Here is a 27,921-nt window from a genome sequence, read left to right on the forward strand (position 1 = left end):
AAACTTTGACTATTTTCCAGAGTTCTAAGGAAGTTGATTCTGATAGTTCTTTCTCACTCATTGTGTTTTGGTGGAAGGATAGTTTCATGAAGCAACCCACTCACTGCTCAGCTGTTTTTGCCAATGTCGCTCAATCTTTCAATAAGAAATTACTTTTAAGTAGATCTAGAGGATACAATGTTAAGTGAAATAAATCAGCCAGAAAAAGACAAATACCGTTTGATTTCACTCATGTGGAATTTCAGAAACAAAGGAATGGGGTGCCCGGGTGGCTCAGTCAATTAAGCATCCGACTTCGACTCAGGTCACGATCTCATGGTTCATGAGTTTGAGCCCCTCATTGGGCTCTGTGCTGACAGCTCTGAGCCTGGAGCTGCTTCAGCTTCTGTGTCTCCCTCTCTTTCTCTGCCCCTCCCCCACTCACGCTCTGTATTTCTCTCTCTCTCTCTCTCACAAATGAATAAACATTAAAAAAAATTAAACAAACAAACAGAAACACAAACCAAAAAAAAACTAGACTCTTAACTATAGAGACCACATTGTTGCCAGAAGGGAGGTGGGTGAGGGGATGAGTGAAATAAATTGATGGGATTACGAGTTCATTTGTTATCATGAGCACCGATTAACGTCTAGAGTTGTGGAATCATTATATTGTGCGTTGTACACTTATTCCAGTTACATTGTAAAGCTCTGACAGGATCAAATTATTGTCATTATGAAGAAAAAAGTCACATTATTCAGAGACAAGAATAAATACAATAAATGATAGCTGAATTTATACGTTTTCCATCTAGTATCTTAATTTGCTGGCCAATTATAAAACAAATTTGTTCTCAGCAGGGCAGACTTGTTCCCAGAAATAAAAGACCTTCCTTTTCTAAACACTAAGGGGTTATGTTCTATTATGTGACTTCCCCATAATTCTGTGTGGACGTGTTTCATTTTCCCCTTCCATTTCCTCAAATGGGGGGGATGCATTACAATGAGAATGAATTTTTCACCATTTCATGGAATGATTATTCTCAGACATTAATGTTCTTGTATTCTCAAAGGAAAAAAGGTTCATGTCAGTGATCTGGAGAAAGTTCTGGGAAGCATGGGGATCGAGCTCACAGCTGAGGAGCTTAAAAAGCTGCAGGAAACTCTGCCAATTGATGGTGAGCTATACAGAAGCCCCAAAGACTTTCTAGGGAACTTGGTTTTGTGGCCCGTGTGAACAATTTAAAATTTTTACCTGTCGAGGGCTTTCTGAAAAATCCTGAAATTGATTAGGAAAAGGCAATGTCATTTGGATTTAGTCTGCAGTTTACCAAACCCTTCAGCCATAGCTTTGCCATCTGAGTGTCAGGTAGTTGATCAGCCTATATCCTCAGGAAGAAAAGGAAGGAAACTGGAGGGGACGAGGAAAAGAAAGAAAAGGGGAAGTGAACAGAAAAAGGAAAGGTGTGATTGTTTCAACATAATAGTGTTTCCCTCAGCTGTCAGTCTCCTACTTGCCAGAAAATACATATATTTGTCACACTGAGACAGTTTTCTTTTCCATAACTTCTTTTTAAATTTAATACTGAGACAGAACACATGTCCCACTCAGTTACAGTTGTTTTACTGAAGTTATAAGTAAGTGGATGTTCATACCATTTCCCTTCTGACATGAATTGTTCCTTTTCCTATAGCTGCTGGAAACGTATTTCAGAATGCAATGCTGGATGGGGTGAAATCCACTCAGGGTAGGTTAAAAGCCTGATAAGAAAGGCAGAGACATCTGAAATCTTCAAGGTTCACATTTATCATTTAGACACAGTCCTGTCTAGCTTCCTATGTATAGATCACTTAGTTACTTTCTTTCATTTTAAGTTTGTTTATTTACTTTGAGAGAGAAAGATGGTAAGTGGGGGAGTGCAGAGAGAGAGAGAGAGAGAGAGAAGGGGAATCCCAAGCAGGCCCTGCACTGACAGTGCAGAGCCGGACGCAGGGCTTGAACTCCCCGTCGCTGAGATCACGACCCGAGCTGAAATCAAGAGTCAGATGCTTAACCGACCGAGCCACCTAGGCACCCCAGTTACTTAGTTACTTTCGTCATCGTAATACTTTACGCTATAATGTCTCAATCCATCTTGCTAGGAATCCATACTCACAACCCCAAAAACCTAATCATACACAGCAAATTATGAAGAAAAGAATTACCGAATTTTTAGGGAGTTGTGTAAGGAAAGCTTGTTATGAAGGAAGATTGAAGGCACATCCATAGAAACAAAAAGTAGGTTAGGGTTGCGGGGGGCTGGGTGGAGAGGGAAGTGGGGAGTGACTACTTAATATGTATGGGCTCTCCTTTGGGGATGATGAAAATGTTTTGGAACTGGAAGTGATATTTGTACAACATTGTGAATATGTACCAAATTCCACTGAGGTGTTCACTTTAAAATGATTGATTTTATCTAAGAAAGTGCTAAGATTCTGCTTGTTTTTAAGGTTACCTTATGATCTTCACTCTGTTTTAATATTAGTTAGTTAATAAATTAGTGAGGTCCTATCATCAAAGCTCATTCCTATTCTCTCTAATATTGGTTATAATCAAATCACGTAGCCTATCCCTTCATGAGCTGTTTATAATACAGGCTTCCATTCAAGGTTTAAAGGAAGAATTACTAATTCTGATTTTTCTGTTGATTATTTAATGCTCTTAGACATGTTAAATGGGAGTTCATACAGAAAAGTAATAATCACAGAAGTACATTTTCTCTTTTGTTTTTTATTGTAATAATGACAAAGTATATATATTCAGATAACAATTCGCATTCACAAATATATTTCTAATATTTTAAACTCATTTTTTTCATGTTTCGTTCCTGTATGTTTCCTAAGCAGGCAAAGTTAAGGTGAATAACCTGGACACTGTCCTGGAAAACTTGGGAATCAAGCTCACACAAAAGGAACACGAAGATGTGACAGAAAATCTACCACTTACCGGTGCGTGTTTCACATACTACTGTATCTTACAGGAGACTTTCTGCACTTGTACATGAGTGTGTCCATAATTAGTTTTACCTAGTATCAAAATGACATTTTTGCAAAGCTTAGAGAAGAAACTAGGCTTGTCTTCATTTCTATAAGCCCCATATCTTTAACCTCTTCTCTTTTGGATTCCAAGCATCACACACAGAACTATTATAACTACTTTCTGATCCAGTAATGAATTTACAAGGAGCAAAATGAATCTCATAGGCTGGCGAATAGAAAGGAAGGAAGAAAAATATGACTAATTTCCGTATTATTAGTATCCCTCAAATAGTTGTGTCCTAAGCCCATTAATCACTTTAACTTTTACAATTCCGTGTTACAATTCTCAGTGGACAGTATTATCCACACTCCTATTTCCAAGTGTCATTATATGCTGAAAACTTCTAGATGTTTTTCTGCAGCCCAGCTTCCTCCCCAAATATGGGTTGGGTAAAACCACATCCAGATTCCTGTTGGGTTGTATCTGCCAAATTCATTCTTGCTCAGCAAAGCCTCAGATCTTAAATTCACTATATTTAAAAATACCTACCCCAAACTATCTCCTAATTATACATTCCCTTTCTCAGCTGGTGGCACCATCATGTTCTTAGTAAAACAAATTTAAAAATTGACATTTTTCAGGGCACCTGGGTGGCTCAGTCGGTTAAGCCTCCAACTTTGGTTTAGGTCATGGTCTCGCTGTCCATGAGTTCGAGTCCCGTGCTGGGCTCTGTGCTGACAGCTCAGAGCCTACAGCCTGCTTCAGATTCTGTGTGTGTCTCTCTCTCTGCCCCTCCCCCAATTGTTCGTTTTCTCTTTCTCTCTCTCTCTCAAGAAATAAATAAATATTAAAAAAAAACCGAATGGGTATTTTTCACTGCAACTTTTTCTTAGTGCCACATCTCATTGAATACCAAGTCCTACCAATTAGGAGTGCTGACTATTTCATACATCTGTGATCTGACCCTTGCTTTCCTTTTAGCTTTATCTTACATTATTTCCTGCTTCCACATTGCCCTATAACACTGAGGTGTCTGAACCATAGTATTGGATATAGGCAAGATTCTTATATAGTCGGCTCTCCACCCTGTTGCAAAGCAGTAGCTATAAATGGATGAATTTTAGCGGGAGCATCTCCTGATTTTATCATTTGCTGTATGTCAACCCAACTACTCTATTACAGTATGTTTACTTGTCCGTCTCACCCCAGAAACTGACTTGTTCAGAAATTATATTAAATTTATTATTAAATATATTTTAATCTTTAGTGCCGCATATGGTGCCTGAAATTTAGTAGATAATTCATAAAATTTTCTTCAATTAATATACAGATCTTCTTTGTTATTTAATGCTTATACCATGGCATCTGATTTGATTATCCAATTGTCCTTTTCCACATACTCTCCAACTCCTAGAACAAAAATACTTAGGCATATTTCACCAGCCAATTCTTGCCCATAAAATTAATCTCAAAGTTTACCTTTCCCAGAGCTCCCTGATCCATGGAATTCACTTTATTTACTCTTCCTCTTAGTTTAAAATTCATCCTATTCACACATATATTATTATACACTTAGCATATTGTATAAAAAGGGAGTGTCTTTATATCACTCTTCTTTGTTTATGAACTGTGATTTTCTTGTAAGTAGAAACCATACGTACATCATTTTATATTTAGAGGCAATAAATATTGAAGAATGAATGGAATGATGGAATAATTAGACTAAACAAATGAAAAACAGTGAAAAATACAAATAATTCAAAGTGACAGAAAGTCTTCAAGAGGAACGTCAAATATAGGCTGGCCTTCTAACACTTCATTTGAGCAGTACATAACCAAAGGGCTCCAAATCATTGGTATAAATGTTATCAAAGCAAAAAGACAATTGCCTAATCATCACTCATGCAGTTTTCTGCTTTCCAAAGAAGGTTTGGCAGAAATTATACTCATTTTGAAACAACCAGCAACATCCTGGCCAATTTCAGTGGTATACAAGGGAATACTTGTTCATACTTAGCACACGGGTGCAAACTTGGCCTTCTCTTGAACCCCCCCCCTCAGAACCATCCTAATTCCAAGTTATTCCCAATAAGGCATAATATTCTTCTAAAGTTTATTGCTTTTTTTTTATGACTCGTTACCCTTTAAAAAAAAAATAATTCCTAGTGTTACACAAGGACTTCATGAAGCCTTAGGACATAGGAGAGCAAGTCTACACATTCAACTCATCATGTAGAATTTTTATTAACCCATTAGCTTTCAGTGAACTGTTGAATCCCCTTTGTAACTAGTTATTATGTTACCACAAGTCCTTTCAGTTTGGAGACTCTCTGAAATATCTACCCGTCTTTTAGGGTTAAAGAGAAATACATACCTATCTTTACACACAAGTATATATAGTGTTAATAGAAGAAACAGGTCACCAATTTGTGTGATCAAAAATCCCAAGATAGTTGTGATAGACACAGAAACTAGAGAAAGACAAATTGGGAAAAGGTAAGAAGACAAGAAAGGTGGTCCCCAAAGACTCCTCTGACAAATGTGGCTGAACCAAAGCTGATAAATTGCTACACAGCCAAATAAGTCACTGGGACCTTTCACCCTGCCAGTAAGATGGAGAGCAGCCTTCAAATTCAAGAGGTACATTCAAGACTCCATTTCGTCCAAGAGATAAAGACTCTCCCTCAACTAATGTGGAGTTAATTCTTTAAATCCAGGGTTTATATCCTTATAGTTGAGTCAGATAAAGCAGTGGAGCTAATGAACTTCGATCTCTTATTTCCCAATTTACCCTATTTTTTGTCTGTTTATATATGGCTCTCTGGCCTTATTACCTTATTTTGGCTTTCCTTGTAGCTAATGGGAAGGTTGAGCTCAGCACATTGATGGATGCAGTGGCCACTGTTACAGGTTAGTGACCAATTACTGTGACTCTAAGCTCCTAATTCGTACATTAAGTTATATTTTAATGCTCTGTTCCAACTCTCCCATCACTACCTTTTTACTCTGCCATTTTACCATTTTATTGGGGAAGTGTTTCTACTTTAATTGTCTAAACTACGGGTTGGCAAACTCTGACCCTTGGGCCAAATCTGCTTCCGTTTGTGTAAACAATTTCATTGGAACACATCCAGCCCATTAGTTTGTGCATTATTTATGGCTGCTTTTACCATACAAAGGTGGAGCTGAGTAGTTGTGACAGAGATCATAAGTCCTACAAAACCTAGAATATTTTCTATTGTTTATAAACTTTTATAGAAAAGTTGGCTGACTCCTAGCCTAGAGTTTAACTTCAGAGTGATCTTACATCCTAGATTGTTATGGTTTACCACTGAGGGAGATTAATTTTAACGAATTATTTTTAATACCCTCTTGTACTCCAAGTAGTCCTTGTATACGTGATAAATTGTATGGAATTTTAACTTTTGATATTTACACTATATACTGAAGTGCAATGCTTGATAAAAAATTCTTTATCCTCTGAGGTTTCTTCCAAACAGTACTTTGATATGCATAATCTGAGTGTCAAGGGAAACAGACTTTCTGCAATTGTAGCCTCAAAGTACTAGCCCAGAGTGCGCAGGACAGAAAGGCTGATGGACCCAGTTAAAATGTTTGAGTCACACAGTATTAAATCATTTAAAAACACACAGCAAAAATAAAATAAAATAAAATAAAATAAAATAAAATAAAATAAAATAAAATAAAAACACACAGCAAAAATGGGGCAGAAACATGGAATACATTAACAAATTCAGGGTAGAGTGAATGGAAGGACTACACTACTTGAATCTAAGGTGTGTGATGTGCATAATAAGTTTTGTGTCTCTCTCTGTTCAGCAGCATTAGTTTTTCCTGCTGCTGATGTGGTTATAAGGACCAGAATTGAGATTCAAGCAGATGGACCACAGATGGAAAGTGCTCTAGCCTGTGACACAAACTCTTTCAGAAAGACTCAGGGTTAGGGGCACCTGGGTGGCTCAGTCAGTTGAGTATCTGACTCTTGACTTTGTATCAGGTCATGATCTCACAGTTCGTGAGATCGAGCCCCATGTCAGGCTCTGCACTGACAGCACAGGGCCTACATGGGATTCTCTCTCTCTCTCTCTCTCTCTCTCTCTCTCAATCTCTCTGCCCCTCTCCCCCACTCTATCTCAAAGTAAATAAACTTAAAAAAACAAAAACAAAAACAAAAAAAGAAAGACACAAGGACAAGTACCTGTTGTTAATAGTTGTAGCTTGCCATTAAGGCCATCAAAGAGCCATAGGTTTTGTGTTCCTTGAGCAGAGGACACAGAAGACCTAAAAATGGTGTCACCAATGGATTGCCAAATTAGAGTCATTTGAACAAGTGTCATAAATATTTACCACATCTTGAATATTTGGTGCCTCAAGCAATGTTAGAGTATCACAAATATTTAGCGCTTCTTATACATTTAGTCTAACATATATTTAGTGAACATGTTCTCCATGTGCATGTAATGCCTCATGAGTATTAAATATTGCACAGTTCTTTCATTCCCTTCTATCTAACTTACATACCCTTTACTTAAAAACTACTTGTCTGTACTGCAAAACATCTTAAAAGATGTAGCCCATGTTTTGTAAACTACAAACTTGAACTAATGTACTTACTTCACTTGTGTAATAGAATTAAATGTTCTCAAAGGCAAATGCACATTATGCTGAATTAAAATATTAAGTAGTGAAGTAAAACCAGACACAACACTCATAATTAAGGTAATAACAGAGGCACTGAATTTTAAATATCTGTGATATTTTAAATAACTTGGAATCCCCCAAGCCACTTATATCTTGCTTAAATTGCTTTACTAAAAAAAAAAAAAATTGCTTTACTCCATAATTATAGATATTGAATTTTTTGAGTAAAGGGAACAATTCTGTTTCCATGATGTCTGATGGCACAAAGGTCTCATGCTACTTTGTTTATAGCTGTTGCATGATCTGCTGAATAGATAAATGACTTCTTTTTTTCATATTTTGGAGATTTTAGGTCATAGTCAAACTTTTCATCGACTTACATTTCTTTCTTTGAAGGAGGAGAAGTTAATGTCAGTGATATTCAAAGTATTCTGGAGAAAATGGGGGTAGAGCTCACAGATAAGGAGTGCTCAAAACTAAAGAAATGTCTGCCAGTCAATGGTGAGTATTTAAAAAAACAATGTAGCCTTTAAGGAACTCAGACTTGTGTTTATTTTTTGAGAAGTTCTAGAATTATTTCCATTTGATAAAAACAGGATTTAGAAGGAATTATGCAGTTCCAGTTTAAGAAGTAACCCCAGCGGTGCCACTTTGTTTATAGAATCATTGGCCCCTTCAGTCACTAACCTGGTATTAAGTCAAGGAAGTGCCTATTCTAACTTTTGATTCTAGTCAGAAGGCATCCTCAAGAATAAACAGGGACATACAGGAAAGTAAAAAGAGTGAGAAAATACCAGAAAGGGAAAATGGGGACATTAAAGGGAGGCATAGGGAATTAAGATGTGTGTGTTTCAGCATAGTAGAGTGCCCATAATAACTCCCTCAGAAGCCAGGGGGCCATATTGAAAATTTTCTCTACTTGTTAACTGTTTTCTTGGTTATTTACAATTAAATTAGGCCTTTTCTGGGGGTAAATTATGATGTCTGTCTTTCCTAAATGCCTAACTTAATCTTTCATGGGTGTGGTCTGATTTCTTTCTTTCTTACAGCTGTTGGAAAGGTGTACCAAAATAGGTTGATGGATGGTGTAAAAACCCTTAAAGGTGAGTGACAGTTCTAGCAAAAAAGCAGATGAATCTGAATCTGAAAAGCAGACGAGAAGCCTTGACCACTGTGTGTGTATGTGTGTGTAAAACTACATTCATGTTTTTTCCAAAGATCTTTTCTGTATTTATTTTACGAAATGGCCTCCTGTACCATTCTTTTACCTTAAGATGGAAGCAAAAATCCACATAAAAGTAGAGCTCTTGAATAACTTCACCCTTAAGGAAATGGTAAACTAGAAAAATGTCTAATCAGCACAAGTAGGTAAAAGGAAGTTTATGTGTATAGTCATGGATTCTAAGATCATGAAGAAATGTCTTCTTTGAAAATTCATGACTATGGACCTATGTTCATGTTGGTTCCAATTCATATTTGCACTCCCTGCATGGCCCAGGAACTCACAAAAATTTAACAAAAAGTGAGGCACCTGGGTGGCTCTGTCAGTTGAGTGTGTGACTTTGGCTCAGGTCATGATCTCATGGTTTGTGGGTTTGAGCCCCATGTCACGCTCTGTGCTGAGAGTGCAGAGCCTGCTTTGGATTCTCTGTCTCAGTCTCTCTCCGCACCTCCCCCACTCACACGCATGTGCGTTTTCTCTCTCTCTCTCTCAAAAGAAATAAATATTAAAAGAAAATTTTTTTAAAGTTTGCACCAGCATTGTAGTAACTCTAGTATTCAAGAAATTCATCCTCATATCATGGTCAGAAGAATTTTCCCTATAAAACTTTTCTTAAAATGAACTTGAAACAGAAAATTACAAAAGATGAAAAAATTTTGCCAAAAGGGAATTAAAAGCAAAAATGAACTATTGGGACCTCATCAAGATAAAAGGCTTCTGCACTACAAAGGAAACAATCAACAAAACTAAAAGGCAACCGTCGGAATGGGAGAAGGTATTTGCAGATGACATATTGGATAAAGGGCTAGTATCCGAAATCTATAAAGAACTCGCAAACTCCACACCTGAAAAACAAATAACCCAGTGAAGAAATGGGCAGAAGACATGAATAGACACTTTTCCAAAGAAGACATCCAGATAGCCAACAGACACATGAAACGATGCTCAACATCACTCATCATCAGGGAAATACAAATCAAAGCCACGCTGAGATACCACCTCACGCTGAGTGGTCAGAGTGGCTAAAATGAACAAATCAGGTGATTATAGATGCTGGCCAGGATGTGAAGAAATGGGAACACTCTTGCACTGTTGGTGGGAATGCAAACTGGTAGAGCCGCTCTGGAAAACAGTGTGGAGGTTCCTCAAAAAATTAAAAATAGATCTACCCTATGACCCAGCAATAGCACTGTTAGGAATTTCCCCAAGGGATACAGGAGTGCTGATGCATGGGGACACATGTACCCCAATGTTGATAGCAGTGCTTTCAACAATAGCCAAATCATGGAAAGAGCCTAACTGTCCATCAACTGATGAATGGATAAAGAAGATGTGGTTTATATATGCAATGGAATACTACTTGGCAATGAGAAAGAATGAAACCTGGCCTTTTGTAGCAGCGTGGATGGAACTGGAGAGTGTTATGCGAAGTGAAATAAGTCAGGCAGAGAAAGACAGATACCATATGCTTTCACTCATATGTGGATCCTGAGAAACTTAACAGAAGGCCATGGGGGAGAGGAAGGGGGAGAAAAAGTTAGAGAGGGAAGGAGGCAAAGCAGAAGAGACTTAAAAACTGAGACCAAACTGAGGGTTGATGGGCGTTGGGGGAGAGGGGAAAGTGGCTGATGGGCATTGAGGAGGGCACTTGTTGGGATGAGCACTGGGTGTTGTACGGAAACCAATTTGACAATAAAGTATATTTTAAAAAAATTTGCCAATATATACGATAAAAAGTGGAACGCCCAAAGACTTCCTATGACACATATATTTTAGATAGACCATAAAATAAGTATGCTTTAAATGACTGAATTCACAAAAGGAAAATGGAAATACTCTTAAAAACTAGCACAGGAAAACATGGATTTGAAAGGAGTCAAAATTTCTAGAAATGAACTGTCTAGCCTGGAAAATTTAAAACCATAATGGTTTTATTGGCAGATGGAAATGAAGAATTAATTGGATTACTGGAATAGAACTCTGAAAAAATTGCCAAGATTCCAGCATGAAGACAAAAAAGTAACAAACAGGAAGGAGGAGTAAGAGGCCTGAGGGTCAGAGTGAAAAATCGGCCCGTTTATCCAACAGTATACAAAAGAGCTAACAGAGACAAAGAAAGAAAATGCTAATTTGAAGACCTAACAGTTGGTAATTTTTTGTGATTGTTCAAAGACATGGATCCTAAAACACAGGGCACGTAATGAGTCCTAAAAGGTTGCTTAAGAGGTCTCTGGTTAATCAAATCGTAAGCAAGTCACAGAGCTAAACCAAACTAGACTAAACTAGACCAAAACAGAACAAAACAAAAAACCCTACGGGCAACCACAGTGCATTCTGACTACCTACAAATGAACAATTAGACTTATAGTGGACTACAATGAGATGCCACCTTACACCCCATAGGATGGCGATTTTATAAAAAGGAACAGAAGCGCCTGCATGGCTCAGTCAGTCAGTTAAGCATCCAACTTCAGCTCAGGTCATGATCTCACAGTTCGTGAGTGTGAGACCCACATCAGGCTGTGCTTTGGATCCTCTATCCTTTCTCTGCCCCCCCCCCCACCACCACACCCCGCTCATGCTTTCTCCACTCCCCCCCACTCAAAAATAAACATTTAAAAAAATAAAATGTTTTAAAAAGGAACAGAAAATAACAAGTGTTGGTGAAAATGTGGAGAAGTTGGAACACTTGTGCGCTGGTGGTGGAAGCGTGAAATGGTGCAGCCACTATGAAAACCAGTATGGCAGTTCCTCAAAAACTTAAAATTACTACATGATTCGGCAATTCCATTTCTGGGCATGTGTCTTAGTGCATTCGGGCTGCTATAATAAATTTCCAGGGACTGGATGGCTTATAAACAACAGAAGTTCCTTTCTCACAGTTCTGGGGACTAGAGTCCCAAGATCAGGATGCCAGCATGACGGGTAAGGGCCCTCCTCTGGGTTGTATTTGTACAGTGACTTCGCATTGTATCATTCCAAGGTGGAAGGGGCAAGGGATCTCTGCAGGTTATCCTTTATAAAGACACTAATCTCATTCATAAGGGCTCTGCCCTCATGACCTAATAACCTCCCAAAGGACCCATCTCTTAATACCATCAATTTGAGAGTTAGGTTTTCAATATATGAATGGCAGGGGGTAGGGGGGCACACAGACATTCAGGCTTTTGTAGTGCGTATCCAAATTTGTATATCCAGCACTATTCAAAGAGCCAAGAGATGGGCTCAGTCTGTGTGTTCATCAACCTTAAAGTGGAAAGAAATTGTGACACAGGCTACAACATGGTGAACATTGAAGACATTTTGCTAAGTGAAATAAGCCAATCACAAAAAGACAGATACTGTATGGTTCTATTAATGTAAGATAACCTGGAGCAGTCAGATTCATAGAGACAGAGGCTGGGTGTAGGGAGGAATGAGGAGTGTTGTTTGAGGAGTACGGACTTTTAATTTGGGAAGGTAAAAGGTTCTGGGATGGATAGTGGGTGATGGTTCTAAAACAAGGTGAGTATATTCCATGCCACTGAACTCTATCCTGAAAAATGGTTAAAATGGTAAATGTATGTCATGCATATTCACTATATATATATTTCAGTCTCACAAGATGAGAGAAATTATTAGACATTTTTGGGAACATTTATTCAGAGGAAAGAACCATGTAAACTGTTCAGCAAACAAAAATAATACTTTCCTACTGGCAGAAGCATATGAATTTTGTTTTCTGTATTTCTGTAAATCGTCTTGAAGTTCTGCCACAGTCTTTAAAAGCTAATTATATAAATGGATTCCCACGATTACTCATTGGAGGAAATTCTAATTCCGCCTTTATTACTGACACTCTTAGATACAACTGAATATACATTCGACCTTTTTCTTTAAGGTGAAACCAATATCTATAACACACAGGAATTCATAGCTATTGTCACATTCTAAGGTTATTCAATGTTGCTTACATTCTTCTCTTTCTTCCAAGGAGGGATTGTTGATGTTGCTAACCTAGACACTGCTTTGCAAAACATGGGAATGAATCTCGCAGGAATGGAAAATAGCGATTTGATAAAGCACCTACCTGTTGATGGTGAGTAAGCATATAAATTTTTGCACCACTGAATATAACTTGAGTTGTGAGCTTCTCTAAAATCATCTCTGAAGAAGTTTGTTTGCCAGTAAGAAGATATTTGTAAAAACTTAGAAATGAGCTCGGAAAGAAAATAAAGTAATATTCTTTCTTGTCATTTTATTAACATATTTCATCAATCTTTTTAATTCTGGATCCAAAGGAATGCTAAAAACATAGTTCTTTGATTAGGACTACAAAAAGTGAGGGAATAGATAAATAATTAGGGGGTGAAAATAGCGTGAAAAACGGTCTAGAGGAGATGAATACAGAAAAAATAGGAAAATAAAAGAGAAAATGTGGGAGACTAAACATGAGAGGCACATTCCAAAGCCGTATGATAGCACTCATTCATTTTCTCAGAGCGGTCTGCAAACACTCAGGCTATCTCATACAGAATTTTGCCTTTTTCTGAAGCTACATAATATCCCACTCCTATTTCAAATTCCATGATCTAAATAAAGGCCACATTCTCAGGCAGTTCCCTTGAAGAACTAGAAACACTGAAATACAATTGAAGCTGAATGAGGGCTGAAATGCAGTGGTTCAATGAAAATATTATGCTAAGTGAAAGAAGCCAGTCACAAAAGAGCACGTACTGTATGATTCCATTTATAGGAAATGTCCAGAATAAGCAGATCTGTATGTACTACATATTAGTGTTTCCATTTGGATTTTTAGAAATCTTTTCCTCACATAATATACTGACACTTAGTCCTGACACTTTCCCTGACACAGATAGATTAGTGATTGCCTAGGACTGCGGTTGGGGCTGTAGATGGGAACTGCAAATTAATGGTATGAGGCTTCTTTTTTTTATGATGAGGTTTCTTTTGCGGAATATGAAAATGTTCCAAAATTAGATTGCAGTGATAGTTGCAGAATTCAGTCTATATCCTAAAACTGTTCACCTGTATACTTGAAATGGATGAATTTGTTTGGTATGCAAATTATATCTCAATAAATTGTTTAAAAATGAATATTGGCCTGCTCTGTACTTTTAGAGCCAGAAGATAATAAAGAACAAAAGTGACATGAAGCTTCTATTTACATATTTGTCATCTACAAATTAGACAAAACATAATAATGTGTGCAAATGCAGTGTCTTAGTTGTTTTTGGTCTAGTAAGGAAAAATGAATCTGAGATCCTATAGAATCCCAAATTTCTATCTTTGTGATATGCTTTCATGTTAATGTCTTTAAATATTGATTTAAAAATATACAGAATCTCTACTTTTAAAATTATCTCAAGCCAATCACTGAAGTGATCATTAATTTACTCATAGGGAATAAAGGAGTAAGAAACTCTGTGTCAAAAAAAAAAAAAAAAGTCAGGAACTACTAAGTATCAGCTTATTACATACGGAGATCAATTGTAAGAGCCAGATACAAACATTAATATGTAGCACACAAAAATTGTAAATTCTGTTCCTTGTGCCTGATGTAAACAGTGGAGAGTTTCCCAACGTATAGGAGTCATGAAGCCGACTCTGTGGGAAATGGTGACTTAATTTTATATCTCATCCTTAACTACCAGAGGTTTAATTTTCTGTAGTTCAATGAATCAAAGCTCTAGTAATATTTTAGAACTTCTGGCTCAAGATGAATATAGGATAAAATATTGGAGTATACATATATTGCTTTCTTTTTTAAATTCCGTATTGCTAATGAGTGCCGGTGTTAGATTTGTATTTGATTTACGTGGCTCTCTTAACAGATAATGGGAAGGTTGAAGTGAAAAAGTTAATGGATGCATTGAAAATGTTTTCTGGTGAGTGGCAAGTTACTATAAAATTGTACTATTTTAAAAATATCTCCTCAACTTCCCCAAACTGTTTATATGTCTTTATATTATGTCTCATTGAATACTTGTTTTCAGAGTCTTAGGCTGTATTTATTTGTACAACTTAAATTTTAAAAATACAATGAAGATTCTGTGTCTTGGTAAGAAATCTGGCCCAAATGTTTTTAATAAAGCAATAATATCACTTACCTCACTAATACTCAAATAATCCCATACCTTGATAGGCATATATGAAGAGAAAAATCACATAATTTAGGATCTCCCCAGAATTCTAAGTTCCCCTGCCAAAATTATAAATTTCCATGATTTCCATCATTCTAATTTGCTGGCCAATCTTAAAAGCAAATCTACCCTCTGCTGCATTAGATGCACACAGATCCATCACTAAGAGAGTATGCCTTTTAGGAGATTAAGGACCTGTGTTCTATTTGTGGCCTCCCTGTGATTCTGTGTAGTTGTATGTGTTTCCTTTTACTCGCTCGCTACCTCCGAGCTGAAGGTGATCATTTTTTCATTATCTGGAATCATTAGATTCCAAATTGTCACGCACTGATGTTCCTGTCTTTTGAAAGGAAAAAAGATTGATGCCAACGATCTGCTAAAGGTCCTGGGAGCCATGGGGATCGAGCTCCCTGAAAAGGAACTAGTGAGGCTGAGACAGACCGTGCCTATCGACGGTGAGCCATATAAGTCTCAGAACAGCCTTTCCGGGGACATTGGTTTTGGGGGGTCATTGTCAGCAGTTCTAAATTGTTGTCTCTTTGTTTCTCCTAAAAAGTACTGAAAATAATTTTTAAAACAAATTAAGTTTGCTGATGTACAGATTCAATCTGTGAACCCAGCTCTTTAACCATAGTATAGTCTTCCCAGCAGTCTTCTTGGTTGCTGAACACTGGGTACATTTTTGCCACAATTTTTTTCCTAAAATAATTTTTATTTGATGAGGAGATAGAACAGATTTCCTAGGGAAAGAGTAAAAAAGATTGCTCCTAGAATTACCCAGTCGCCCAAAAACTGTGTGTCCATGTTCTTTTCCTTTGGATATAAATTATGGTTATTCTTTTTTAATAGCTGCTGGAAAGGTGTATAAGAACAGATTGTTGGATGGTGTGAAGTCTGTAAAAGGTATTTAAGAACCATGATTAGCAGAAAAGTCTGCTAAATGTCAACACAAATATCAACACAAACATCTTACCACCAGGTTTTGAGTCATGTCTACATTCCTGTATTTAGATTTTTTTATTTCATTATGTTAAGTATTTTTGCATAATCACCCATGGTATAGTATTGCAAGGGATCCATTCACTCTTGGAGAATATTTCTAAATAGCACCCCCAAAGAATCATTTGAAATCTAATTTATACAACACATAATATACAGAATATCGTAGGCAGTTTTTCTGAGCGTTTGCCCAACAACAATACAAAGGATTTTGGAGTGACCTTTAATAATTTTATGGCACAAATCAAGTTATTTTCTTTTTTTTATTTATTTATTTATTTATTTATTTATTTATTTATTTATTTATTTATTTTATTTTTAAGGCAGAGAGAGAGCATGAGTGGGGATGGGGCAGAGAGAGAGAGAGGGAGACACAGAACTGGAAGCAGGCTCCAGGCTCTGAGCTGTGAGCACAGACCCCGACGCGGGGCTCGAACTCACAAACTGTGAGATCATGACCTGAGCCGAAGTCGGACGCCCAACCAACTGAGCCACCCAGGCGCCCCTCAAGTTATTTTCTCTAAAGCATTCTTTCCTAAAGACCAGTTAACAACAATAGCAGCAACAGCAAATGTGGAAAAGAAGCATGGTATTGTGGCCAAAATGCTTTTTTACTTCCTCTTCCTGTAGGTCCTTAGAAAAAGAGACCAGAAGGGGAAGTAGGAAGGGAAAGAGGAAAAGGGTAGAAGGTTTGCTGCTATTTAATGAGAGAAGCCTCTTGCAGGTGGCACTTGGCCTCCTGACATCCCAGATACTTGGAATAATTCCAGTCAGCAACATTCTTGGAGAATTTTGTGGTGAATGTGTTGTTCATGACAGTTTTCTCTTTGAGAGCATTGAATCCATTTTTATAGTCTTTTCATCTTTCATACACTTTTTGTATATTGCAATAGCAGAACATTGATGATCTGAATCTTGAACTATCCCTCTCAGCTGATACCTTGGCTTTGTTTTGGGGACAGACCTGCACAGTACTCTCTCTGTATTCCCCATGGGGACAGTCCTATCATTGGTATTCTTTCGGCCCCTCTTTTAACAGATGAGTATTACTTAATACTACAAATAGTAACTTTAAACACATACTCACAGCCTGTCACCCAGTAATGCTTCAACCTCAGAATATTTTTTTAAGTAGGCTAAATGCCCAATGTGGGGCCTGAACTCACGACGCCAAGATAAGAGTCACACATTCTACTAGTTGACTAAGTCAGCCGGGCACCCCCAACCTCAGAACATTTTATCTAAGTTGTTCTTGACATCATTTTAGGTGATTTACTGAGTCAACCTTATATGCCTGTTCACTAATACAAATAAATTGTACCTTTTTCTTTGTTTTTTTTTATCATACTAAAATGCATGTGAGAAAAAAAATTATATATAATCTTTGGAAATCACGTAATTTTTTTTTCATGATTACTTCCTGTTTGTTTCTTAAGGAGGAATGGTTAAAGCCAATAACCTAGACAATGTTCTGGAAAATCTGGGAATTGAACTCACAGAAAAGGAACGTGAAGCTCTGGCAGAAAATCTGCCACTTAGTGGTAAGCATTGTAGATAATAATGAGCCTTAGGAGTTTACATTTATGAGCTTGTGTAAGAGAAGGTATATTAACTAGTGATATTTGGTATACCAAAAGAAATTAGAAGCATTTGCAAAGATAGGGATGAACAGTCTTCATTTAAGAACAGATCACGTATTTATTTAAGGTAAACTACATTTTTATTTAAAAACAAACCTAAAATTATGTCCCGGGTAAAGGCAGCAGAAGTTAAATTCTTTCCCCCGTGAAAGTCCAAGGCGAGAGTATCTTTGGGTAATGGACAGTGGCTCTTCTCCATTCAGCGATCCAGGGACCCAGGTTCCTTGCCTCTTGGATTCCTTTTTAAGGCCTTGTCATCGTTTCTATCTAATAATGGAATGGAAAGGAGAGCATGAAGGAGAGAGAGTGCACGCGTTATTTCCGTAGCCATTCCTTTGTGGAGAACTGGTCACGTGGCTGCACCTAAATAAATGTGAGGCGGGGGTGGGGCGGTAGAGATGTAGTATCTGTCTGGGCATCCACTTCCATTTATGATTCTATGCTCTGAGAGGAAATCAGAGTATTGGTAGGTAGTTAGCTGCTTTTTGTGTCTTGTTTTGTATTCATTGACAGTTGCCTCAAATATACATGCACCATGTGATTTGAAGCCCAGGAGGCCTTCCCTAAAAAGTCTCCGTGAGACTAGAACTGAAGAAGATAAAATAAAACGAAATCAAATCAAAATAAATCCATAAAGGAAAACTGTTTCCTAGTCATCTTCATTGAGGTTAACAGTATATATTTCCAGGTAACAAGCCCAACACCAGATTGCAGCAGATAGTTTTGCTTTGTCCCCAGCTGAGGACTGTTAATGCCTAAAGGAGCCTGTAACCAACCACAACTTAGACAAGCCTTGAGTTCCGCAATGGGGAAACTGGCTCATTAACAGAAAAAAGGTGTAGTCTTGGGCTTCTTTGCTTCTCTTGCACATGCTTGGCTTCTCTGTCACCTGCCCATTCCAGCTTCACGTTCTTCAAGTCGAATCACTTACCTTCTCATTATGTTTTAAAACATCACTCAGAAATGTTAGAAAGACCTAAGGAACAGGGGTTATGGTTTATGCAGTCAGCTATCCTCTTGAGGCTTTTGGTTTATAGATTTGTGGCATTGTAGGCCTTCCTTTATTTTGCTTTGGGGAATGGTGGTGTGCAACCAGTGAGGTTAGTTGGACACAGCCGTGATCTCAAGAGTGCCATGCTTGGGGTTTAGTGCTCTGATTTGGCCATCAAGAGGGTCTTCATAATTTGCTTTTAAATTTTTTAATGTTTATTTATTTTGGAGACTGAGAGAGACAGAGCGTGAGCAGGGGAGGGGCAGAGAGAGAGGGAGACCCAGACTCTGAAGTAGGCTCCAGGCTCCGAGCTGTCAGCACAGAGCCCGATGTGGGGCTGGAACCCACGGATCGTGAGATCGTGACCTGAGCTGAAGTTGGACGCTTAACCGACTGAGCTGCCCAAGTGCCACCAGAGAGTCTTCACAATTTTATCTTTGAATTTGTGTTTCCTAATTGAAGTCTGATGGGAAACTAGAGCATGGCTGGGGCTTGGCACCCTGGCTCAGGCATGTGACTGCCGCTGCCATTTAGTCCCCAGGATGTATTCTGGATCAACCACTCCACAGCCTCTGGTATGGCCAACCTCCCTTTCACCACCATGCCTGGCAACATCTGCATCCCCTGACCCCAGCAGGGACCTGGGCATGGTTGCAGGAAGGGCTGGCATTGGCAACCTGTACCTGAAGGCATCTTGTGACAAGACATGGCAGCAGCAGTCCCCACTCTGGGCTGGCAGGGTCAAGCCTGTTCCTCATCCCCTTCCAGGTATCTAGTGTGTCCCCACGTCAAGGCTGCATTACTCTTGGGAGTCGCCTGTCCATAGTGAGTTGAGGCAACCAGTGCATAGGAGAGTGAGACACGTGACTCAATTTTCAGATGTGTGGTTCTGGCGGCAGGAGGAAGGAAGGAAGTCTGCTGCTAGTGAGCCTCGTGCATGCTGAGTAATGGGACCACCCAGGGTGCCTGTGAGGTTCTGCACTCAACCCTAGAAGATGCCATGCCTGTGACAGTGCAACATTTACCAGCTGACTTATAAACAAAAACTAAAACAAAAACACCACCATGACAGTTTGGGAACAAGACTGTGGAAGAAAAAAAAAAAGCAAAGTTTTTTTTCCTGATTTTTGAACAAGGGGTCCCACGTTTTCATTTTGTACTTGGCCCAGTAAATAAAGTAGCTGGTCTTAGGGGGTTGATCAATCCTTCCTGATATTGGAACAATGCCATATTGCTATAACTCTCTAGCTTTAGCTAATGATTTCTTTTTTCCCAAACATAGAAAGGTAGAAACATTTACCCAAACTTTATGCATGTGCTGGTAACAAAAGATTGAGAACACATAACCAGCCATTCCAAGTTAATAGTTGGAATAACTAAAGAAAAGTATTAGTAAAAGATAGAACATGAAAAATGTTTTCAACATCAATCATGGGAAGAACCTTGCGTTTGCATCAGAAGGGCTATCAGAGACCAAACAACAACATACTTAGCCTACTGTAACATTCCTGCAAGCTTAAGACAGAGAACGCTTTCTTGGGTTAACCCTCTATCTACCATAGAATGAATTCTTTGCAATCCATTGCATAGAAGTTTTTGGCTGGTGAGATTAAATTGTGGGGAGAATCTCTATTTCTTAATTTAGCTCCTTTATCTTTTTATAATATTGCCATTTTATGATATTTCTTACAGCTAATGGGAAGACTGAGCTCAAAAAATTGATGGAAGCAGTGGAAACTATTATAGGTTAATTAGAAGTTTCTATAAATCTAATGTCTTTATTCTTTAGCTAATTTATATTTTTATATAGAACCATCATTTTTACATTCCCTTTTTTATTCTATTCTACCCATTTTTCTTCTATATTGATGAATATCTGCATACAGTTGCCCAGCATTACACATTAGAACATTTGCATTTTAGCACTAATTTTTCAGTGTGAATTTATAGTAGCAAATTTCTTAGTTTCTGGAATATTTGCCAAGAATAGTCACTATTCTTGATTTTGAAAGCCTAAATTTGAATTAGCATAGCTAATGATACAGCAAACTTTCACAGAGATAAAATTCTGTTATCATTAAGAGATTAGGGGAGAGATAATATCCTTACAAAATAAATGGATCTTATGCCTACAGTGTCCTAATTTGTATTATATAAACTGCATCAGTATGTCTATTACTTTACTAAGCGTAAGAGAGAAATTCTATTTCTACCCCCAATTAATGACAGTGGCGAACAGTTAACATATTGTGTGTGTTTGCTCATTCAGCTATTGTAGCTGAAGCTGTAAAGGGTCAACAGGTTTGGGGGGCTGTGGTTAGGCCCTTCTCTCTACTAATCTGTGACCATTTTGTTATGTTGAAGGGGGAGAGGTTGATGTCAGTGATGTAGGAGATGTTCTGGAAAACATGGGAGTAACTGTCACAGCTAAGGAATGTGTAGAGCTCCTAAAAAACCTGCCAGTTAATGGTAAGCATTTAAAATATTAATATGGTCTTGAAGGAAGCACACATTTCTTATTTTGTTTATGAGAACTTCTATATACTTTCTGATAGCATAGAAAAAATGCTTTCAAAAACTACTTAGTATGAATGATTTCACTCATGTAATTATGTATCTTCACATACTGATAGATAATATGTAGGTATATTCTAGGTTGTTAACATGAATCATCTAGGGACTTGTGGCTGTACCATAGACTGAGAAGGAAGAAGCAGAAAAAGGCACTTACACAAAAACAAAGACCGAAAAAGTACAGCCATTGTGATATGGTTCAATTTATACACTATGTATGCAAATAATTTTTTAAAAAAATGAATGGTACGTTTTCACCTTAAGAGGATGCTATCTAATGGTAGAACATCAGTAACTGTAAGCTGAGTGTTTATGGGGATTCATTGTTTCCATTCTACTTTTGTATATATTTAAAATTCTTTACAATAAAAACATTTCAAGAGAAGATTTTTAAGAAGGAATTCCATTAATTTTTAGTTGGAAATCAGTTGCTGCTTTATTCACAACCTGCCATCAGGGCTAAGAAGTACCTTTTGTAGTTGTGGTTCTATAGATGGGGAATTGGAAAAGTTATACTGGGTGCTAACTAGGTGAGAGAACAGAAAAGGACGTTAGAGAGCTGAAAAGGAATTAAAAAAAAGCACTAAGATTACAAGATTAACATGCTTAAGTGTCAATAACTGAATAGAGTGGATACATTGGTGGCTATTTCATTTTTAAAAATTTGAAAGTAAATTGGAAATTTTCTAGAGAAAATTACAAATCCTCCTTACATTAAATAATGACTTGCTGCCTTGGTGAATCTCCACATCACTTACTTGTGTATGACCTGATTTATGTTTCCATGTAGCTAAAGGAAAAGTCTACAAGAATAGGTTACTGGATGGTTTGAAGTCTCTTAATGGTAAGTGAGAAGCATAATACAAAGCCAGATGATTCTAAGAGACACATTATACTGTCTCCTAGATATCCAATTGTGAACTTCACTAACCTCCTTAAATACTGGTATCATTCCTAGCTTCTGATATAGACCTGTGAGCAAATTATCTCCATATAGAAATTTAAATAAATTTTACATAAGAGAAAATAAAGTCTGTGTCAGAACAGTAAAATTAAAGGGAAAATATTTGGGGAATTTGGTTAGGCGTTGAGACAATAAACACAAATGAGCCCACTTATTAGTGAGAAGATAAAATAATGTTTTTCATTACTATGAATTATTAAATAGTAATGCAGGCCCTTTTAAAGCTTATGCTTTGTAAACCTGTCCCCATGATCCCACTAAAGAAAGAGGTTCTTTTTAAAGAGCTATTATCTATTATTATCTATTATTGACCCGCTTTGTACTATAGACACTTGATGTTCCTGCTGAAAATGACGTTAGTATATGTCAACAATTTGATGTATTTGCTAAAACAAGTCAACTGTCATGCTATATATGAGCCTATTTAAGTTATTTAAATCCAAAAACTATACAGCATGCTAATTGACTATAATAATGCATTTTGGACAATTAGTTCAAGATTTCAGTTTTTGGTTTTTTTTTCTGCAGACGGAACTTTCCAAGAACTAAAATCCCCCAAACAAAAATTTTAGAAAAAGATCCCTTGCCTGCAAAAGAAAAATATTTCTGACAGGGGACACCCTTTATATTTCCACCTACACTACAGCCATGTGGGCCCATAGGTTATTTAAATATATAAACTGTATTTTTCTTTCCTTTGGCTATTTCTTGACCATTTTGCTTTTCTAAGGAGGGATTGTTAATGCCAATAAACTTGATTCAGTTTTGAAAACCATGGGATGGAAACTCACAGAAGACGAAATTAAGGATCTCAAATGCAACCTGCCCACTGATGGTAAGCATTGAAAATATTTTTAAGTTCTTTGGGAAAAATCTTACCATGATGATTAGATTCCCAGTTCATTGTTCTTTATGGATCTTGGTTATGGGATTGAAGAAGTTCTACCTTTTTCCATTCTTCTTTTTCTCACATCTGAAGAAGGCATTGAAGAATAACCCCTTCTTGGGGGCTGGGGCAACTTTCTTAGTGTACTTCCTATTTGTAGAGGGCAGGAACCCCACTTTAAGTCATGAACAGAGTACCTTTTAGTTTAAGTTTTATACTAAAATAGGGTTGACTTTTTATCTGATTGATTACAACTTGCTTAATGTGCCAATAGTTACATCTACAATTCTTTTTGAGATGTGCTTCTCATTAGATTTAATTGTAGATCCCTTGAGTTTTATCAGACTTCCCTGGGGAGAAGCACAACCTAAGATGCTTGTTCCTGAATTATTTTTTTCAAATTTGGAGGATTTACTAGGCACCATGTTAATCAAATCAGAGGTTTCAACAAAAGGAATGATGATCACACTCTTCATATTGTCTTTGCCAGAAGCCTTAGTTTTGAATGCCCTTGGTCACTAAAAGAAATTCCAGGTGTTATCTTCTATTTGTAGAAGATGAGAACTAGTTCATTTTTTGTGCCATGTCGCACCCAGAATCTCTGGATTCTCTCTGTTCTCCTTTATCCTTGCTTGCTAGCCAGCCAGTTGTTTTCTGGGTTCAATTCTTTTTGTAGTAACTTGTCCGTTGCTGCCAATATCAACCAGATACTCTAGTAACACTGTATTTCCTAGCTGCTTCTTTTTTTTTAAGTTTATTTATTTATTTTTGAGAGAAAGAGAGAGAGGGAGTGGAGGAGGGATGCAGAGAGGGGGAGAGAAAGAGAGAATCCCAAGCAGGCTTCAGCATGGAGTCCGATGTGGGGCTCGAACCCACAAACTGTGAGATCATGACCTGAGCCAAAACCAAGAATTGGAGGCTTACATGACTGAGTTACTCAGGCGCCCCACACAGCTTCTTCTTTTAAAGTACAAGCATATTCAGTACATTTTCTGCCTTCTAAGTTGTTGAAATTGCTAAACTCACCAACACCATTGCAAGGCATGGGTTCATTCCAGCCTCCAGTAACAATTTCTTCACCAAACACTTCCAGCACCAGAGCCAATGCCACATAGTTTTGGTGTTTTTGCTACTACTTTTGTTGTTGCTAAGACAGCAACACACTTGTGGTTCCAGTTCCTTTTTTTTTTTAAGTTTCTTTATTTTGAGAGAGACAGAGATGGCCTAAGCAGGGGAGGGGCAGAGTAAGAGGGAGAGAGAGAGAGAGACAGAGAAACCCAAGGAGGCTCCTCAGTGTCAGTGCAGAGCCCAACACTGTGCTTGAACTCATGAACTGTGAGATCATGACCTGAGCTGAAACCAAGAGTCAGACGCTCAACCGACTGAGCCACCCAGGCGCCCTGTGGTTCCAGTTCCTATTATCAGCTAGCTATGCTGCAGTAGCAACAAACAACCCCCAAATCTCAGTGGCAACAGAGTTTTTTTGCATGACACTCGATATTAGACCCTGCCCATAGGTTGGCTGTCCATCTGTTCTCTACTATAGGACATAGGATGCAAGAACAGTCCCTGTCTGGACAGTGTCACTTTTGTAACAGGAAAAAGAGAGATGATGGAGCCATGTGATAGTTCTTAAAGTTTCTACTCAGAAGAGACTCAAATATTTCATTTGACAAAGCAAATTGCATGATATCATTGGGAACAGAAGTATAATCCTCCCATAAGACAGACTTGATACAGAGGGGAAGAGAATATTTGAACAAACAAGATATATTCTCTTAAAACAATATATCTGAAAATGCAAGGAAAAGCAATTTATACCCATTTTGATGCATTTTAAAATTGATTCCATAATTACAGAACATCTAGTCAATTTAATATATGGAGCCATCAAAAGAACCAGTCAGCTCTATTCTTATATACAAATATATGCATAGAGTATCTCTAAAAAAGATAAACAAAAAATGTCAATGTTTGTTCCTTAGAAGGAAGAGAATTCTGACAATGGAGATGTTTATAAAGGAGATATATTTTTCACTGTATTCTTATTGGTAACATTTGAGTTATGTAATTTATGCTTATGCTGCCTAGTAAGAATAAATTGATTTAGAAACATATTATGCGAAAAGCATGATTCACAAAAGGAAAAAATTGATAAATTGTACTTCATTAAAATTAAAAGCTTTTATTCTGGAAAGCTGTGTGGAGATGGTGGAAGACAACCTACCGTCTGGGAGAAAATATTTGCAAATGATACATCTGACAAAGCAGCAGCATCTATGGCATTTAAAGAACACGCAAGGGGCGCCTGGGTGGCGCAGTCGGTTAAGCGTCCGACTTCAGCCAGGTCACGATCTCGCGGTCCGTGAGTTCGAGCCCCGCATCAGGCTCTGGGCTGATGGCTCAGAGCCTGGAGCCTGTTTCCGGTTCTGTGTCTCCCTCTCTCTCTGCTCCTCCCCCGTTCATGCTCTGTCTCTCTCTGTCCCAAAAATAAATAAACGTTGAAAAAAAAATAAAAAAAAAAAAAAAAAAGAACACGCAAAACTCAGCAATATAGGGGGCATCGGGTGGTTCAGTCAGTTGAGCGTCTGACTTTGGCTGAGCCTCGTCTTGGGCTCTATGCTGACAGCTCAGAGCCCGGAGCCTGCTTCAGATTCTGTGTCTTCCTGTCTCTCTGCCCCTCCCCCTCTCGTGCTCTGTCTTTCTCTCTCTCTCTCAAAAATAAATAAACATTAAAAGGTTTTTTTTTTTTTATTTGAGAAAACCTCAGCAATATAAAATACAAACTAACCAATAAGAAGATGGGGAAAATACATGAAACTATATGAATGAAAATACATTGCACCAAAGAGGATATACAGGTATCAGATAAACACATGAAGAGATGCTTGACGTCATTAGGTATTAAGGAAGTGCCATTTGAAACTGCAGTGAGATATCATTGCATACCTATCAGAATAGCTAAAATAAAAAATAATGACAACACCAAATGTTGATGAGGATGCTTGAGAAACCGGACCACTCATACTTGGTAGTGGGAATGTAGTGATACAATCACTATAGACAAAGTACCAGTTTCTTACAAAACTAAGCATAGAGCTACCGTAGCAATTACACCTTTGAAACTTAGGTTCGCACAAAATCTGTACATGAACGTAAGAGCCCAAAACTGGCATCAGCCCAAGTCTCCTTCAACAGGTAAATGGCTAAACAAACTTGTGGTACATACATATTATGGAATACTCTTATTCATCAGTAAAAGTACACTATCTGATTCATGCAACATCTTGGACAGATTTCCAGATAGTTATCCAGAGCTAAAAAAGCCAACGTCAGAGCTTACATACTGTAAGATCTTTACATATCATTTTTGAAATAACAAAATTTTAGAAATGGAGGACAGAGTAGAGCTTGCCTGGATTTAGAGAGAGGGGACTGGTGGAGGCAGAAGGAGGTGGATGTGGTTATAATAGGGTCCTTGTGGGACTGGAACTGTTCAGTATCTTGACTGTGGCAGTGCATACATGAGCCTACACAGGTAGTAAAATTGTCTGGGATTTAATAATACAGAGACATACACATGAGTACAAGTAGCACTAAGGAAATCTAAATAACATCGGGGGATTGTATCAATGCCAGTATTCTGTTTTTGGTATTATTCTATGGCTTTGTAAGTCTTATCATTAAGGGAAGCTGGGCAAAAACGTACCAGGTATCTCTCTCTGTTTTTTTCTACTAACTTCATATGCATCTACAATTACCCAAATAAAATTTTCAAAAAAAAATTAAATTGGAAATAAAATCTGTTAGTCTATCAGTGTGATAACTGCCCCCCCCCAATTGCTAATATAAAGGATTTGTCTTCAAAGTGCTTAATAATTTATCTTGTAATCCAAATGGAGGAAATAAATCTTTCTGGGTCTGTTAAAACACCAGGGAATATTGAATGAGAACACATTACCTGAGAAAATCACTGCTGAAACCCAAGTTTAAACATTTTTGAATAGCATGTACCAAACATAAACCCGTTGTCATGGCCTGATAGAAATAAGAAAGTTCTTCAAAGTCTTAGAGCTAAAAAGTAGACCCTGGACAGTAAGTGGCTTTTGACTCTTATCCCTTGACTATTGTAGGTTTGATTTTTTATAGAAGAATTAAGTCATAGTTGTATTGTTGATGTTATATTTTTCATATTTAACCTCTTTACACTCATTCTCAAGAAGTGGGTAAAAGTAGAGAATATTATTAGTACGGAAGTGTTGCTGGAGTCTTTTCCTCTCCTATTATTTGTGTGTTTCACTGTCTCTTTTTATTATTTGCATTTCTTCTTACAGTATATGGGAGAACTACAATGAAAAAGTTGTGTAGTGGATTAAAAGCTTTTACAGGTCAGTGGGAAGTTATATAAAACCAAGATCTGCAGACTTTATGTAGTAGTATAGTTTTAAATAATATTTTTTACCATTCTATTGCTGATTTGTAAATTGTAGCTTTCAACCTTTTCTAATGAAACATTTGCTCCTAATGTCCCACAGTTTACCTTTATATATAGTAATTAAAAGCCTATAACTTACTAATAACTACTGAACTTTCTGGAGTTTTTATACTAATAATACTCACTTCAACATTATTAATAGATTCCCAAATCAGAGTATATCAAGCAACAGCAAAATAAAGCTTTTTTTTTTTTTCCATTCTTGGAACTGGAAAGAATTATGCTGAGTGAAATAAGTCAGAGGAGGACAGGTATCATATGTTTTCACTCATATGTGGATCTTGAGAAACTGAACAGAAGATGATGGGGGGAGGGAAGGGAAGAAAATAGTTACAAACAGAGAGAGA

At 37.6% G+C, this 27,921-nt stretch overlaps 1 protein-coding gene across 9 annotated transcripts in view; it reads left to right on the forward strand.

The window, feature by feature from the left end:
• The window catches only part of LOC106978664 (uncharacterized), a 139,021-nt gene that overhangs the window by 14,213 nt on the left and 96,887 nt on the right, over positions 1-27,921 (forward strand). For 4 of the 9 annotated variants that reach the window (XM_053211959.1, XM_053211955.1, XM_053211957.1 and 1 more), the window contains 16 exons: positions 1,053-1,157; positions 1,674-1,727; positions 2,863-2,967; positions 5,855-5,908; positions 8,057-8,161; positions 8,710-8,763; positions 12,856-12,960; positions 14,717-14,770; positions 15,376-15,480; positions 15,875-15,928; positions 17,461-17,565; positions 20,348-20,401; positions 21,020-21,124; positions 22,020-22,073; positions 22,924-23,028; positions 27,414-27,467. In XM_053211959.1, coding sequence (XP_053067934.1) covers positions 1,053-1,157; positions 1,674-1,727; positions 2,863-2,967; positions 5,855-5,908; positions 8,057-8,161; positions 8,710-8,763; positions 12,856-12,960; positions 14,717-14,770; positions 15,376-15,480; positions 15,875-15,928; positions 17,461-17,565; positions 20,348-20,401; positions 21,020-21,124; positions 22,020-22,073; positions 22,924-23,028; positions 27,414-27,467 — 1,272 coding nt within the window. The remainder of the gene's footprint in view (positions 1-1,052; positions 1,158-1,673; positions 1,728-2,862; positions 2,968-5,854; positions 5,909-8,056; positions 8,162-8,709; positions 8,764-12,855; positions 12,961-14,716; positions 14,771-15,375; positions 15,481-15,874; positions 15,929-17,460; positions 17,566-20,347; positions 20,402-21,019; positions 21,125-22,019; positions 22,074-22,923; positions 23,029-27,413; positions 27,468-27,921) is intronic. The other 5 variants (XM_053211961.1, XM_053211958.1, XM_053211956.1 and 2 more) reach the window with 5 other exon arrangements.

The sequence above is a fragment of the Acinonyx jubatus genome, chromosome E1 (genome assembly GCF_027475565.1).
Source record: "Acinonyx jubatus isolate Ajub_Pintada_27869175 chromosome E1, VMU_Ajub_asm_v1.0, whole genome shotgun sequence".
NCBI lineage: Eukaryota > Metazoa > Chordata > Mammalia > Carnivora > Felidae > Acinonyx > Acinonyx jubatus.